The sequence below is a fragment of the Carlito syrichta genome, unplaced genomic scaffold, assembly GCF_000164805.1.
Source record: "Carlito syrichta isolate Samal-C Ts95f unplaced genomic scaffold, Tarsius_syrichta-2.0.1 Scaffold135656, whole genome shotgun sequence".
Taxonomy (NCBI): Eukaryota; Metazoa; Chordata; class Mammalia; order Primates; family Tarsiidae; genus Carlito; species Carlito syrichta.
Window position 1 is genome coordinate 166002 of NW_007079752.1, and position 13448 is coordinate 179449.

A 13448-nucleotide genomic window follows, 5' to 3' on the forward strand; every position below is an offset into this window, starting at 1 on the left:
GGCAATCCACTCACCTCAACCTCCCAAAGGCGCAGGATTACAGGCTGAGCCACCGAGCCCAGCTTATAAGATTTTATTTTTATTATGAATTAATTTATTTATTTTAGGGACAGAATCGCTCTATGTTGTTCAGGCTGGTCTCAAATTCCTGGCTTCAAGTGATCCTTCTACCTCAGTCACCTGAGTAGCTGGGACTACAGGTGAGGACTACCACACCCAGCTCATACCCTGAATTTTCTCATTGTTGTTCCCTTTTTCTCCCTTTTCTCTGAGCCTTCTGAAGTCTCTTTATCATTAAACACAAACTCCTCTGCTTTCTCATACTTCTATGAGTCCACTCATGTTCTTGCCTTAATTAAAACCCATCTTGCAGGAAGATACCACCTCTCTTCAACCTTCAGAAGCAGAAGTTGAACATTCTTCCACATCCACCCTTGTGGTTCCCAGAAGTAATGGCTGTACTCTCGTTGATACTCTTTGCCTTTTCCAAACTACTGTTTTTCACTCTTGTGCAAAAAGCCCTTTCTCCTTTGAGTTTCAGGTCATTCTGATCAAAGTCTTCCTAGTCACACCTTCTCCAGGCATTTATTATGGACAACTTTACTATCTGTAGTGACAAACACAGAAGAATCTGACCTCAATTTCAGGACATTCTAGAGCCCGCTCTTTTAGCCCTCCAGACTTTATAATTATTTAAAATTGCTCTATCTCTTAATTCCATTTTGAATGCCAACTTATCATTCTTTGAACATAACATCTTATCACGGCAACTCTCAAGATCCTTAGTGAATGCAATTGCTGCTTAGGCTAGAAATCCAGTCCTTTGATCATTCTTTTTCCTCTTTGGCTTTTACCTGTCTCCCTCTTCAGACCCTTCTGTCCTACTTTCACTCCACATTCAGCTCTCATCTTTCACTCCACATTCAGCTACATGGAACTACCTGCTGCACCTGGAACTTTTCCTACCTATTCATGGTTTGTAATGCCATTCTTCTCACTTCGCACCTCCTGCTTCCATCAGTCAAGTAAACATCTGGCCACATTTTGGGCTCAGCTCAACTTTCCTTTTCTCTGCAAGGCCTCATCTATTGCACCCCCATTCCCCCCCCCAGGTAGAGCTAACTACCCACTTCTTTGGACTCCATCTACACATAGAGTGTCTATGTCAGTTTGCTTCTCCTGTAAGCTCCTTGAAGATAATATCTCTGTCATATGCATCCCCGTGCCTGGGTTTCCAGCTCATAGGCAGAACAAAATAAATATCCATTGAGTGAAGAAAGAATTCAAAACAGAGCCCAACCTGTGAGAAAATGCTAAATACATGTTTTGACGGTGCAACAAATGTTGATCACAACAGCATACTGAATCATCCCAAAGGTCTGTCTGCAGAGAGCCCCATTATTTGTAAATGCATTAAGCCTCAGTTTGCATTAGTAAACATGTCAGGTGGGCATTCTCTATAATGCTAGCTGACTTTCAGGGGCAGAAAATGGGGATGGTGCCTCATATTGGCTCGCTTTCTTAGCAATTTGTGAAAACAAATCCCAACAAAACAATTCCCCCTTTCCCCAAAGTTGGCACTGGCTCAAGTTTTTCTTTTCCAAAATACTTTCTTTGGTCAGGCAACACTCCCCATGCTGTAGCTGTTAGGCGTTAGTGTGCTCTGAATCCATTAGAGAAGGTCAGTCTAGAATACTAAACAGATGCATAGCCCTGAGTTTTGAGTACCAGAGTTTAAGGACTGACATGCATAACAATAGCCATCTCCTCCATTCATGCTGCTCTAAGCTTCACCAAAAACAGGCATATTTTAGAAAAAGAAAAAAGAGAGACCGGCTTGCTCCTTGAGCTGTCCTGATTTCCAAACGGGAAGTGAGGAACAATTAATTTGAGGCAGAAGAGGAATTCAGGAGAGTATTTTATCTTTACGCACTTTATGTGATACTTGTTTCCTGACAAAAAACATCACTTCAAATCCAGTCAACATCACAGAGACAACATGGACACAAAACAGCAAGGATTTTTTTAAAAGAGCAAACGTTTACACTAAATATACATATACAAATATAAATAAATAAACCTAAACCAAAACATCTTCCTACCCCAGATTATCTACGTATTCATTTCAGGTGGAAAAGCCCTAGGCAATCAGAAAAAAAAAAAAATGGACCCATGTATTAAGTAGATTGGATCGTTAATTTGCAGTGAATAGAAAAAGGCTAGATAATATTAAGTTGTCATGGTAAAAAGTAAGTTTTGGACATTCTGCTTTCACATTACTATCTAAACTTGTAAAAATACTCAGGGAGGCAGAAAGAAGGACTAAATTTAGACCTTTATTTAATGCATTCAAGAGCATGATTCATTTTCCTCCTGCCCTGCCACAGTGTGGGGAATCTGAATGTACAGCAGGCAACACACGGATGCCCTGGAAATAAATGAAAGTTGCATTCATTCAGAGGCTAGAGAAAGCCAGAGACACCCCATTTTCTTCTGCCAACAAAAGTGCCCTTTTAGTAGTAGTGCCCTTCTGCACACCAGAATGTAGAACCCGATTTCTAAGCTGGCGAGAGTCCATCTTATTCTAGCTTTGCTTCGGCCTTGGCATGAATGCTTCTGGGCTGGACATTCATTCTGCTGCTCCTCTCCCCTATGTGCCTTTCCCCCTCAGGCTCCAGTGCGATCCTGACCATCTCTCAGAGGCCATTCAACATGGGTCATTCTAGCGAGTCAGTCTACAAGGATGTCATCATTTGTAGCAATGTGTTTAACAATCTGGAGCCCAAGTCACTTCATGACAGCCCTTAGATTCGGTCCTGGGGAGCTAGTATTCTATATAACGAACACCCGAAGACAATCTTGGGCTATTTTTAGAAAACAAACCAAACTAAAAAGAAACCAGCCAAACAACAATAGCAAGTTCCATTCTCATGAATTAAATCAAGATGGTAGGCAAAGTTTCTAGGGTAGAGCAGATAGACCATCACTGCCCCCTTCCAGATTCATTATCTTTTGCTTCCAATCATGTTCTTGCACTCTCCCCTGCTTTCAACATCGAAGCAAGTCTTTTAGTCTCCACAGAAAATTTAGATTAAGGCTGAACTATCATTTGTGTTAGTCTAACAGTTTAGGGGTGAAAAGCACCTAAGCGATTTTGTGATTTTACAGGAACTCCTTTTTTTCCCCCTTTTGATTCTAGTTTTTAAGCACATTTGGAAAGTAACCTTACAAGTCTCACTCTCATGTCTTAGCCTCCATTGATCTTATTGATCTTTGGTTTCTGTGTTTAGGGCAAACAACAGGAAAAAGATGGAATGCATATCAAAAATCCATAGTTAGGTAACACTGTCTCCCAGAAGTGAGGGCATTAAAGCTGTCCTCCCTTCTGAGGTGTAAGATTGGTGTCAGTAACCCACCCCGAGGGGTCTACTGTCCATCCATATACATTCATCCCAATTAAGAATGAGATTATTTCCCAAACGTGAAATGGGTTAGGCAATTCTGAAGTAAGAAACAAAGAGAGTTAGGCGTGGAGCACGTGCATTACACTAGAAATGAGTCGCTCAGAGGAGGTGTGTTTGCATAAGCAGCACTTGGGAAGGCCCACGTGGGCACAGCAACAGAATGGGACGGGCGGACCCTGGGCGGGGCCACGGGTCTAGGCGGGTATGAGATCCGATCAGCCTGAATACATGCTTCACAAACCAACCTGGACACGGCACAGAAAAGAGGCAAGACACTGTAGCATAAATGATTTGTTCCTTTCTCAAATAGCTCGGTCCTTAGGTCTCTGGGACAGTTCTGAATGACCAGGTAGGGCGGTCATTGGGCCCATCCACTGCCATGGAATGAATATAAAATCATTTTGAGGACAGGGGTGTTCAAGGATCTTGGCCAAATGTAATGACAGATTTAGGGTCAGCCTTCTATACTCATTTGAGAAAGGACAAATATTCGTTAGCACTTTAGAAAACTGGCTGATTTAGCTTAGAACAGTGGCTGCCATAGCAGCCAATTTCAGAACATCAAAAAGGAAGACACGTGGTTGGGGGAAGGGCATCATGAAGGCTGCATCTATCCAAGGCTGGGTCGGCTATATATTGGGATTCGGAGTAGAAATTTATTCTCACACATGTAGAGTTCCACAGATCTAATTAACAGTGTGGGAAATCTATTTTCATATTTCACTCACACAAAACACCTCTCTTCTGTCTCCAGGGAGTTACAAGTTCTAAACTACAATCAGCCCTTCTTTTAAAATAACAATAATAAATCCTCTTATTCAGCCAGATGGTGGTGTTTGTTGCACTAGCTGGGTTCATAGTACAACATCAATAAATGGCCACTTGTAGAGGGACAGACAGAATCCCATTTATAAAACACACCTACACCTCCCTCTTTATCCCATCCCAAAATGTTGCCCCTGTCAAAACACCCATGGGGGCTCAAACTCATTTTAGAGAAGAAAGAAAAATGAGAAAAAGGCAAAAATAATGAAACTAAAAGGAAAAACAATTTCTTGTGGGAAAATAGCACATTTAATCTCTGAGGAGAATGATTATAGGTGGGTTTTTTTTAAGTGTTGTTTTGCCTTAAGGAACTGTTTGAAAGGAAGCTCTCAAAAGAATTTTCCCAGTCCCTGGAAAGCTGTCTTGGTGAAGGCTGCACATTGTCAACCAAAAAACATTACAACTGGGAGACAGAGTTAAAATTCTTCCTTAGTGAGTTGGCTAAATCTCATGAAACAAATATTTGTTCCAATTAAATGTTCCAAAAAAAGTGTTGCTTGCCTCAGATAATGCATTTTGAGAAGGAAAGGGTATTTGTTCAAAATCCTTCATGGAAGAAAAAAATGATGTACCGGTGTGTTCTGTTGCCAGTGTATCCATCCTCTCCACAGACCTGGAGGACTCATACCCTTTGGTGTTTTGTCCTTATCTTCCTGGTCTCAGTACTGCCTGAGATGGACAGGGGCAAGGGGGATACTGACTAGTTTCTGCTCCTGTTCTTAATAAGCTATACTACCTGGTTATGTAACTCTAATCCATGTCCACAGTCCAGGGCTCAGATGGTTGGCCTGTCAGCAAAAAATGTCTGAAAAATGTTAATTCAACAATGTTGGAGGGATGTTATTTCCAGAGCCCAAGTCCTCGGGGGAAATGAGAAATAGTTGCTCCTGGGATTCAACTCCTCCACACTGAAAGATGTTTCTTTAATGATGCTTTCTTCCCCCCAAATTTCCCAATGCCTGGTGTGTCCTGACATTTGGTCCAAATAAAATTCTGGAATAGACTCCTAGGTTACAACTATCTTCAAACACTATGTAAGATGAGTGTTTATTACAGAGAAGCAGCATCTATTAGGGCATGAAATCTTGGGGCTTGATGGTGCTCACTCCCCACATGGAATCACTTTATAATATAGATACTATTTTTTTTTTTTTGGCATTTATAGCAGGCAACTCGGTTTCTGACCTAAGGCATTTTCCATACTTCCAGGCAATGAATACTAGCTTCCTATGAGTCTCAATAGCACATAATTTAAGACAGTGGGAGAATAGTTTCCAGTGCAAGGAAAACACTATGCAGATGTTTGCCTTTACTCTTGAATTCTGATGGTGAAATTGAGAATTGTTTATTTGTTCCGAAGTAAACTCAAGAAATTTATTTTCTAAAGTCTGGGGAGCTAGGGTGGAGGTGGGGAGTAGTGACATAATATATTCCTGATACTGAAATATTCAACACATGACCTGGGATTTTGAACCACAAAATAATTTAGAACTTTTAAAATTGTTCATTTTTTGATAAAATTTGGCATACCAGATGTTGATTTGTGTCACAGAACATGACATACCTAAAGAAAGAAGAGAACTACTTTGCTAAAATCGTATATTCACCTTTAGTAATTGTCTTTTTTTCTCTCTCCAAGATAGCAAGCTAGGAATCAGTCCTCTATCTTGAGCCATTTATTGAGAACAAACAAATGAACTTGGAAAAGACAGAACCCAATTGAATTTAAATACCTGACTTTGGTGTATGAGAATCATAAACTTGCTTACGGTCTATCTGGTCTGCAAACACTTCCCCATAAATCATCCAGTAGGGCATGTAGAAGATGTTCTTGGCTAGTTTCCATGATGGCTCCTCATTGGGAAAAAGGATGGCTTGCCTGGCGACCCCAAAGCTCATCAGCACCACCAGCATAATGATGACAAAGTACATCATGTCTATCATCTGGAAGGGTAGGGAAGCAGAGGAAGAAACAACAGAAAACCCATATGATTGAGTGTTCTTACAAATGCTAACATTGATGGAATATCCTTGGAGGAAGACTACTCTCCCAAACTGCTGATAAGGGATGTTTAGACTGGGAGTTGTGTCCAGATAAGAGGTCACTTGGTCTATTGAAGCCAATCTCCACAGAATCCTATCAGTAACTAAAAAAACATTTTAAAAAGTACATACACAATGGAACGTCTTTATTTTTCATTGCTGTCTGTGGGATCTAGTCAAGCCTAGGCATGGGAGTCACATAACATGGAAGCTTGGGTCTCTGTGTGAACCTGGTACTAACTTTTTCTGTGTTTTTGGGGAAGCAAGTGTCCTCTTTGGATCTCTTTTTTCTTAGAAAAATTGGAATCAGGATAGTTGAGCTATTCCAAGAATGGCTACAATGCTGTCAATTCCCTTTCTAAGTTCTGAAAGGCTAATGAAGGGTTGGAGAGCTTTAAAAATATTGCTTGTAAACAAAGCTAGAACAAACCAAATATTCACCATGCTCTGTCTTATTCTTTTGGCCCCACTCCATTGCATGGTATCCTACGACCAACCAGTATCTCAGAGAACTGCTCTTTCTATATGTACTTCTCTTGCAAGTATCCTATTAGCTATGGAAGGTGTTTTCCTAGACATTGGCATCATGTAGTCTAATGACTCATACCTCTATCTGCTGTTGAAATGATGGATTTTCATCTTGACATGCTTATAAAATCCTCTAGGCTGCATTCTAACACAATGTTATCTCTTGTTCCTCTTTATTCCTTTGTTCCCTGTTTGTTTCCATGATAGATGTTATTTGGGATCTGTTTCTCATATGCCAAATTACTTTCCTTTTATCACACAAAATAGATGAGGATGCTGTGACTATTGATTTTGCCTGGTCAGAACCCATTACCTCCTTCTTTTATAAACAGTTGCTACCAATTTTGACCACAGGGTAGGTGTGTTTTCCAGGTTAGGTTAATCATGATACTGTCCCCCTTGGCAAGAGTGATAGGAGAGCAGGCATGTGACAAAAGACAGGCCAACCAGAATCGTTTGTTTAAATAAAGCTAGGGGAGAGACTGTATCTTTTTCTCCTTGATGGTGTGAACTCAGAGTGTCTGAGGCTGGCTCCCCATCAGTGAAACTGATTAGAGTGAGTGAAACAGATATGTAGGAGAAAGGGAGCAAAACCTGACAGTGGTTGGGTCCTTGCTTGCAGTAGCCCCTAAAATCAGTTCCATCATGCCCTTCTATAAATCAATACATCCCTTCTAGGTTTAAGCTTCTTAGAGATTGGTTTCCATCTCTTGCATCAAAACATCTTAATACAAAAGACTATCTATTGGATATCATACTTCCTGAAAGGATATCCATCCACAAGAAAGACTAAAGCTAATTTTTATCAGTAATGAAGCCTTCAAATTTGTTTTAAAATTTTATTTTAAAACAGAATATTTTTTTCATGCCTGTAATTGGAATTCAAACATTGCAGTTTTCCTGTCTGCCTCTGAACACTGGGGTCCTAATATATTTTGGGTCAATTCACCTAGTTTCAAGGTGACTTCAAAATCCATCTCAAATATTGTATGACATTCATTTATATTTTTTAATTGTCCTTAAAGTTATATGCCACTCAACTAGTTATTCCTTCCACAGTTTAGTGGTCTCAGAACTCTCTTAAAGTGAATAAGCCAGCTGTGTTGAAACAGTTTTGTAGGTAACATGGGTCTGTTTTTCATCATCTCTCTCTCTTTTTTATTTTGTAAAATTCTTTCATCATTTATTTACAAAAAGTTATATCAATGAAAAAGCACACATGGGTCCTTCATGTTATGTTTATTTACATTGATTAACAGATGGATGGGGAAGAAGGTGTGTACTCATGAGATTTAGAAGTAGTTTGACCCAGGAAAACTCAGCCAGTAAATACAGACACCATTAATTCCTCAGGATTATTTTCATCCAGATTGATTGTTATATCTATCCAAAGGGTTAAAACAATCAAAGAGAAGAAACATTCTCCCCACGTGCTCGGGTTCATATATTTCAAAGAAGTCTTAGCGTTCATATAAATACCAAATCAGATAGAGTGAAGGGTAGAAGGAGAACATTAATAGTGAGAACTGGGGCTAGCTTCCTCTGTTTTTAAGGTTAAGTTGATTCAATTTTGAGAGTATATTCTGTCCTAGAATTCTGTCCTATTCTTGTTAATATCTTTTAGTTGTTTTCTATAAGGAGAGTTTACAATGTAGCAGTTAAACACATGTACTCAGGTGTCAGACTAACCTGGATTTTCATCTTGACTTTGCTAGTAAAAATAGCTACATAAAAGAAATCCACACAAAAAAGTAAAAATAATTACAAAAATAAAATAAAAGCTTTCCTGACCATAAAAAAAGAAAGATAGCTAGGTGATCTTAGCTTAATCTTGCTTTTTTATTTGTGAAATGAAATTAATAACAATAATACATTTTATTTTTGTAAGGATGAAATAGTGTGGCAAGTTCTAGGTAAATGTTAATGTATTATTATTATTAGGGTTGGAAGGGTTAATGTATTATTACTATTAGGCTGTGAAGTTAGATAGAAGTTCGATTCCTGTCATTGTCCCCTGCTCAGTCTCTTATGCAATTGTTCATTCAATTGTTAAATGTAGATACAAAAATCTATTTCATGGAGGTGCAACGATGATGCCATATCAGGCACATAGCAAATGATAGCTGTTATTATTGTTGTTTCTATTCTGCATTATATAAGTGAGTTTAGCACTAGGCTTAGAGAATTCCATCGATAAGTGGAATATGAAGGAAATGTGTCAGGATTTCGTTAAGTGATCCTAGACCTGCAGATACACTGGAATCATACTGGAGATGCAGGTTTTCCATGCTGTGAAGCATTTGGTATACTGGTTTGTTTTTTGTTTTTTTTTACAGCGTTAAGACTCAGTACCAATTTCAAAATGGACTCCTAATTGTCATGTGTCCAGGAATCGTATCAGCTGTCTGTCCCTAGACCACAGGGCAGTGAGTTACTTGGCTGTTTAGTATTAAATAGGGACTCTCTAATATTGAGGGGTTTTCAATATAAACACATCTGGACACATTCTGTTAAGCTTCCAGCCTGGTAGTCCATCTGGCTCACTGATAAATTCTATAGGCATATTTTGTCTACCTTCTGGATCAGTGACTCAGTTATTGAGCTAATTATCTTAAAAGCCCTATGAAAGAGAAACACAGTCCCCAAATATACTCGTTTCCTACTTATTCTTGACTGATAAATGAAGCCGTTCATAAGTTAAAAGGTAGAGAAGATGCAGTACATCCCTCTTGCTCCCTACTTAGTGAGGTTTCATTCTAGTCAAAACTAGGGATAATTACTCCATGATTAAAATGATAGACGTGGATCTTAAAATAATCTGGCTGCATTAGTGTGACTTTCGTTATTTAAAGTATATAAATACTACCTCAACTTTTAAAAGTGATATATTTGGTTTGTCTTTTCAGATTTTATTTGTTAAAATAAGATAATCCGAAAAAAAAGCCAATCAGATTCATAATCAATCACTTACTGCAGTGGTTCTCAACAGGAGGCAATTTTATCTCCCAGGAGACATGTGGTAATGTGGCAATGTTTGGAGATTTTTTTGTTGCCATAACTCCTTGTGTAAGAATGTGTGTGTGTGTGCGCATGCGCGTGCATGTGCACACGACTGGCATCTAGTGGGTAGAGGCCAGGGATATTGCTAAACATCCAATGATACACAGAAAATCCCCCTAAACCAAAGAATTATCTGGCCCACATCAATAGTGTCAAGGTTGAGAAAACATGGCCTAATTTTATAGCTATTATAGCTCTCCACTTTCATTGGGTCCATTTGAGAATCTCATAAAAGCTTGTCCTCTCTGTCCAGAAAATTCACACACCCACACATTTTTATATATAAATTGAGGGGAGGGCCCACAGATTCTGACTTCTAAGCCTCATCCACAGACTCTAAATTGAGACTCTCTGCTTTTAGACATAGGAATTTTTTTTAACAACAATCTCAAATTCGTTGTTAATATAAAAAGAAGATGATATTACAGGCAGTACAATAGAGTAAGATATGCATTTTTTTCCTAGTCAAGAAAATCTTCAAGTGAACTGGGGCTCAGTTTTGGGTAACTCAATCTGTGAATTCAAGTTTTTCTTCTCCCTCTCTACAATGGGTTTAGTGATATTAGCCCTTAACAATATTGGTGTAATAAATCCCAAGCTTTTGTACAAAAATGTTAGAAATACAGCAGAATAACTATGCTTGCCGATTTTTCCCTTTTTTCATTGTATTTTAAATAGCTAACTATGAACATAACGATGACAGATAAAATTTATCAACCACTAAGCTATGAGCAGACACTGCTGGTCATTTAACATGTGTTATTTCTAATCATTACAACCACTGTACAAGTAGTGTGTTTATTATTCATTACTACTTTAGAAATGAGTAAACCAAGTCTTAAAATGAGTAAACTGAGTCTAAAGAGTTTAAATTAAATGCTCAAGGTTTCATACTCAATTCAATTTTATTTTATTTTAACTTTATTTTTTGAGATGAGATCTCATCCTGTCACCCAGGCTGGAGTGCAGTGGCATGACCATGGCTCACTGCAGCCTCAACCTCTTGGGCTCAGGTGATCCTTCTACCTCAGTCTCCTGAGTAATTGGCATTACAGGCGCGTGCCACCATGCTTGGCCTTTTTGTTGTTGTTGAATTTTTGTAGAGACCAGGTCTCACTATGTTGTCCAGGCTGGTCTTGTGCTCCTGGACTCAAGAGATCTCTCACCTGGGCCTCCTTAAGTGCTGGGATCATAGGTATGAGCCACTGTGCTCATTCTCAATTCATTTTTAATTCAAATTCTTTCTCTCTTGACATAAGTTTGTCAATACTTTTGTAGGAAGAGTCTTGGTTATTTAAGATTCATTTCAATGGAGTTACACATGCACACAGGCATTTAATATATATCGAGTTAGCAATAATATATGTGGTAAAACTTGAGTGATAATGATAGAGAACATTTATTGACCAATTGTTGGTTTCAACAGTTCACATAATTGAAGTGAAGTGAAGGTTATTAGCAAAGAGGCTTTTCAGTAAAAGCCTCCATGGTGAGATGGATGTACTTAGCTTTTCCACACATGTCTTGTAAAGGTGAAGTAGGGAACACACAGGGAATCTGGGGGAACTGATTAAAAAGTACCCAGTTCTAGCCTGGCTCGGTGGCTCAGCCTGTAATTCCGCGCCTTTGGGAGGCTGTGGTGAGTGGATTGCCTGAGCCCGCGGGTTCGAGACCCGCCTGGGCAGCAAGACCTCATCTCTACAATAAATAAAAAAATCAGCCGGGCGTGGTAGTGCATGCCTGTAATTCCGGCTACTTGGAAGGCTGAGGCGGAAGGATCACCGGAGCCCAGCAGGTCAAGGCTGCGGTGGCTAGGAGCGGCCACTGCACTCCAGTCTGGGCAACAGAGTGAGACTCCAACAAAAAAGTACCCAGTTCTGGCTTCAGTCTCTGATTCTTCCTCTAGTGAGTGTAGAGAATGAGTTGATTTGCTGATGTACTCCCAGATTCACACTGATGCTGTCCTCCTAGGACCCAGGCTTTTTTCCAGAAAAAGTCTGGAAACTGGTATGTGGTCAAGGACCGTTGAAACAGGCACTCGGTCATTTGTGGGGAAGTGTATTAGCTTGCCATGTGGGGTACTTTTTAAAAGAATTAGATTAGTAGGAGCATCATTCCGGAACCTAGTTCTCTACAGATAACATTTTTCAGTAGTGTAATAAAACACATGATGTATGATAGGGCTTAATGTTCGATTCAAACCCAACCCAACCCAATTCAACTCAGCCCAGCTCAGATTAAATAAATGATGTTTTTCTTCCCTTTGTGCAGAAAAAGATATTTTTCTAGCACTTTATTTAAAAACATAGTATCTTTTTTTAAAAAATCTGTTAAAAATTTGTAGTCATGACCCATTCCTCCTCCAACACCCAGCTGAAAATAACCTCCATGTGAAGCTTTTTCTGACCGACATTCTCCTTTCTATGCTCTTGTTGTACATTATACACATCTCTATTACAGCATTCTCACATGGTAATGACTTTTCTCCCCTTCCTCCCTCCCTCCCTCTCTCTCTCCTTCCTTTCCTCCTTCCCTTTCTTTCTTTCTTGATCTCTCTCTCAACTTCAAGCTTGTGGAAAGAACATCTCTGTCCACCCAACTCCTAATCCAGTGCCTGGCACAAGATAGGTGATCTTTACATATTTTTCAGTAAATGAATGGGTGACTGGTAATTACATTCTCCAGTTTTGCATATAGATGTTAAACCCCCAAACACCCAAAAAATAATTTATAAAATAAAATACCCCTGGGGCCATCTCATTTACACCTCAACAGCAGACCCAAATGCATGATTTCCCCCTCCCCACTGTCACCACTCCTCCTCTGAGAACTTAAAACATGGAATCAGAGGCCCCTGCTTACCATTTTTCCAATCATCATTACATACGGGCCCAAATACTTGTTCACGCCGAAGATATCCAGGAGACGGATGTACCAATATATGATGTTCACGCAATAGATGACCCTCCCGTCACTCCTGAAGGGCTGGTCTTGGAGACGAAGGATCATCCCGACAGAAAACAGAAGGATGGCTATGAGGTCTGTGACATTCCAGTACTCCTGCAGCCACACCTTTACTTTCTGTAGCAACTTCCCTGGCTCTGACATCAGAATCTACAAGGCAGGAAGGAGAGCAGGCTTAGGTCTGGTTTCTGTCTATATTTTCAACCCAGCTGAAACGTGCTTGGTGTATTAGCTGTTATTAGTAGCTTGCTTTGTCTACCTTTGCCTACTTAAACACTTACTTGCATGCTCTGAGTATCCATCTGAGCTAAGCATGGACGATTCAGTTGCAAATATTCCAGAGGCATATTAAGCAATAATTTTGATTCCTTGGGTTGCCTTAAAATTCTAAGACACACAGTCAGTCTGGCTATAAAATTATCAATATGCTGCAAATCTCTGAAGTCTTCCTCCATTTCAGTAAACAATGCCACCATACTGAGTTACGAAGGCTGCTCTCTTGGGAAGACTCCTCTCTTTCCCATCCCACATTCTCCGCATCAAGTTAAGTGCTATCACCTCTAT

General features: G+C 39.6%; 1 protein-coding gene across 1 annotated transcript in view; it reads right to left on the reverse strand.

Annotated features, from left to right (window-relative positions):
• The window catches only part of TRPM3 (transient receptor potential cation channel subfamily M member 3), a gene marked incomplete at its 5' end in the record, with an annotated part of 209193 nt that overhangs the window by 58385 nt on the left and 137360 nt on the right, over nt 1–13448 (reverse strand). Inside the window, 2 exons of the mRNA XM_021708256.1 lie at nt 6059–6233; nt 12783–13034. Of these exons, the coding sequence (XP_021563931.1) occupies nt 6059–6233; nt 12783–13034 (427 nt within the window). The remainder of the gene's footprint in view (nt 1–6058; nt 6234–12782; nt 13035–13448) is intronic.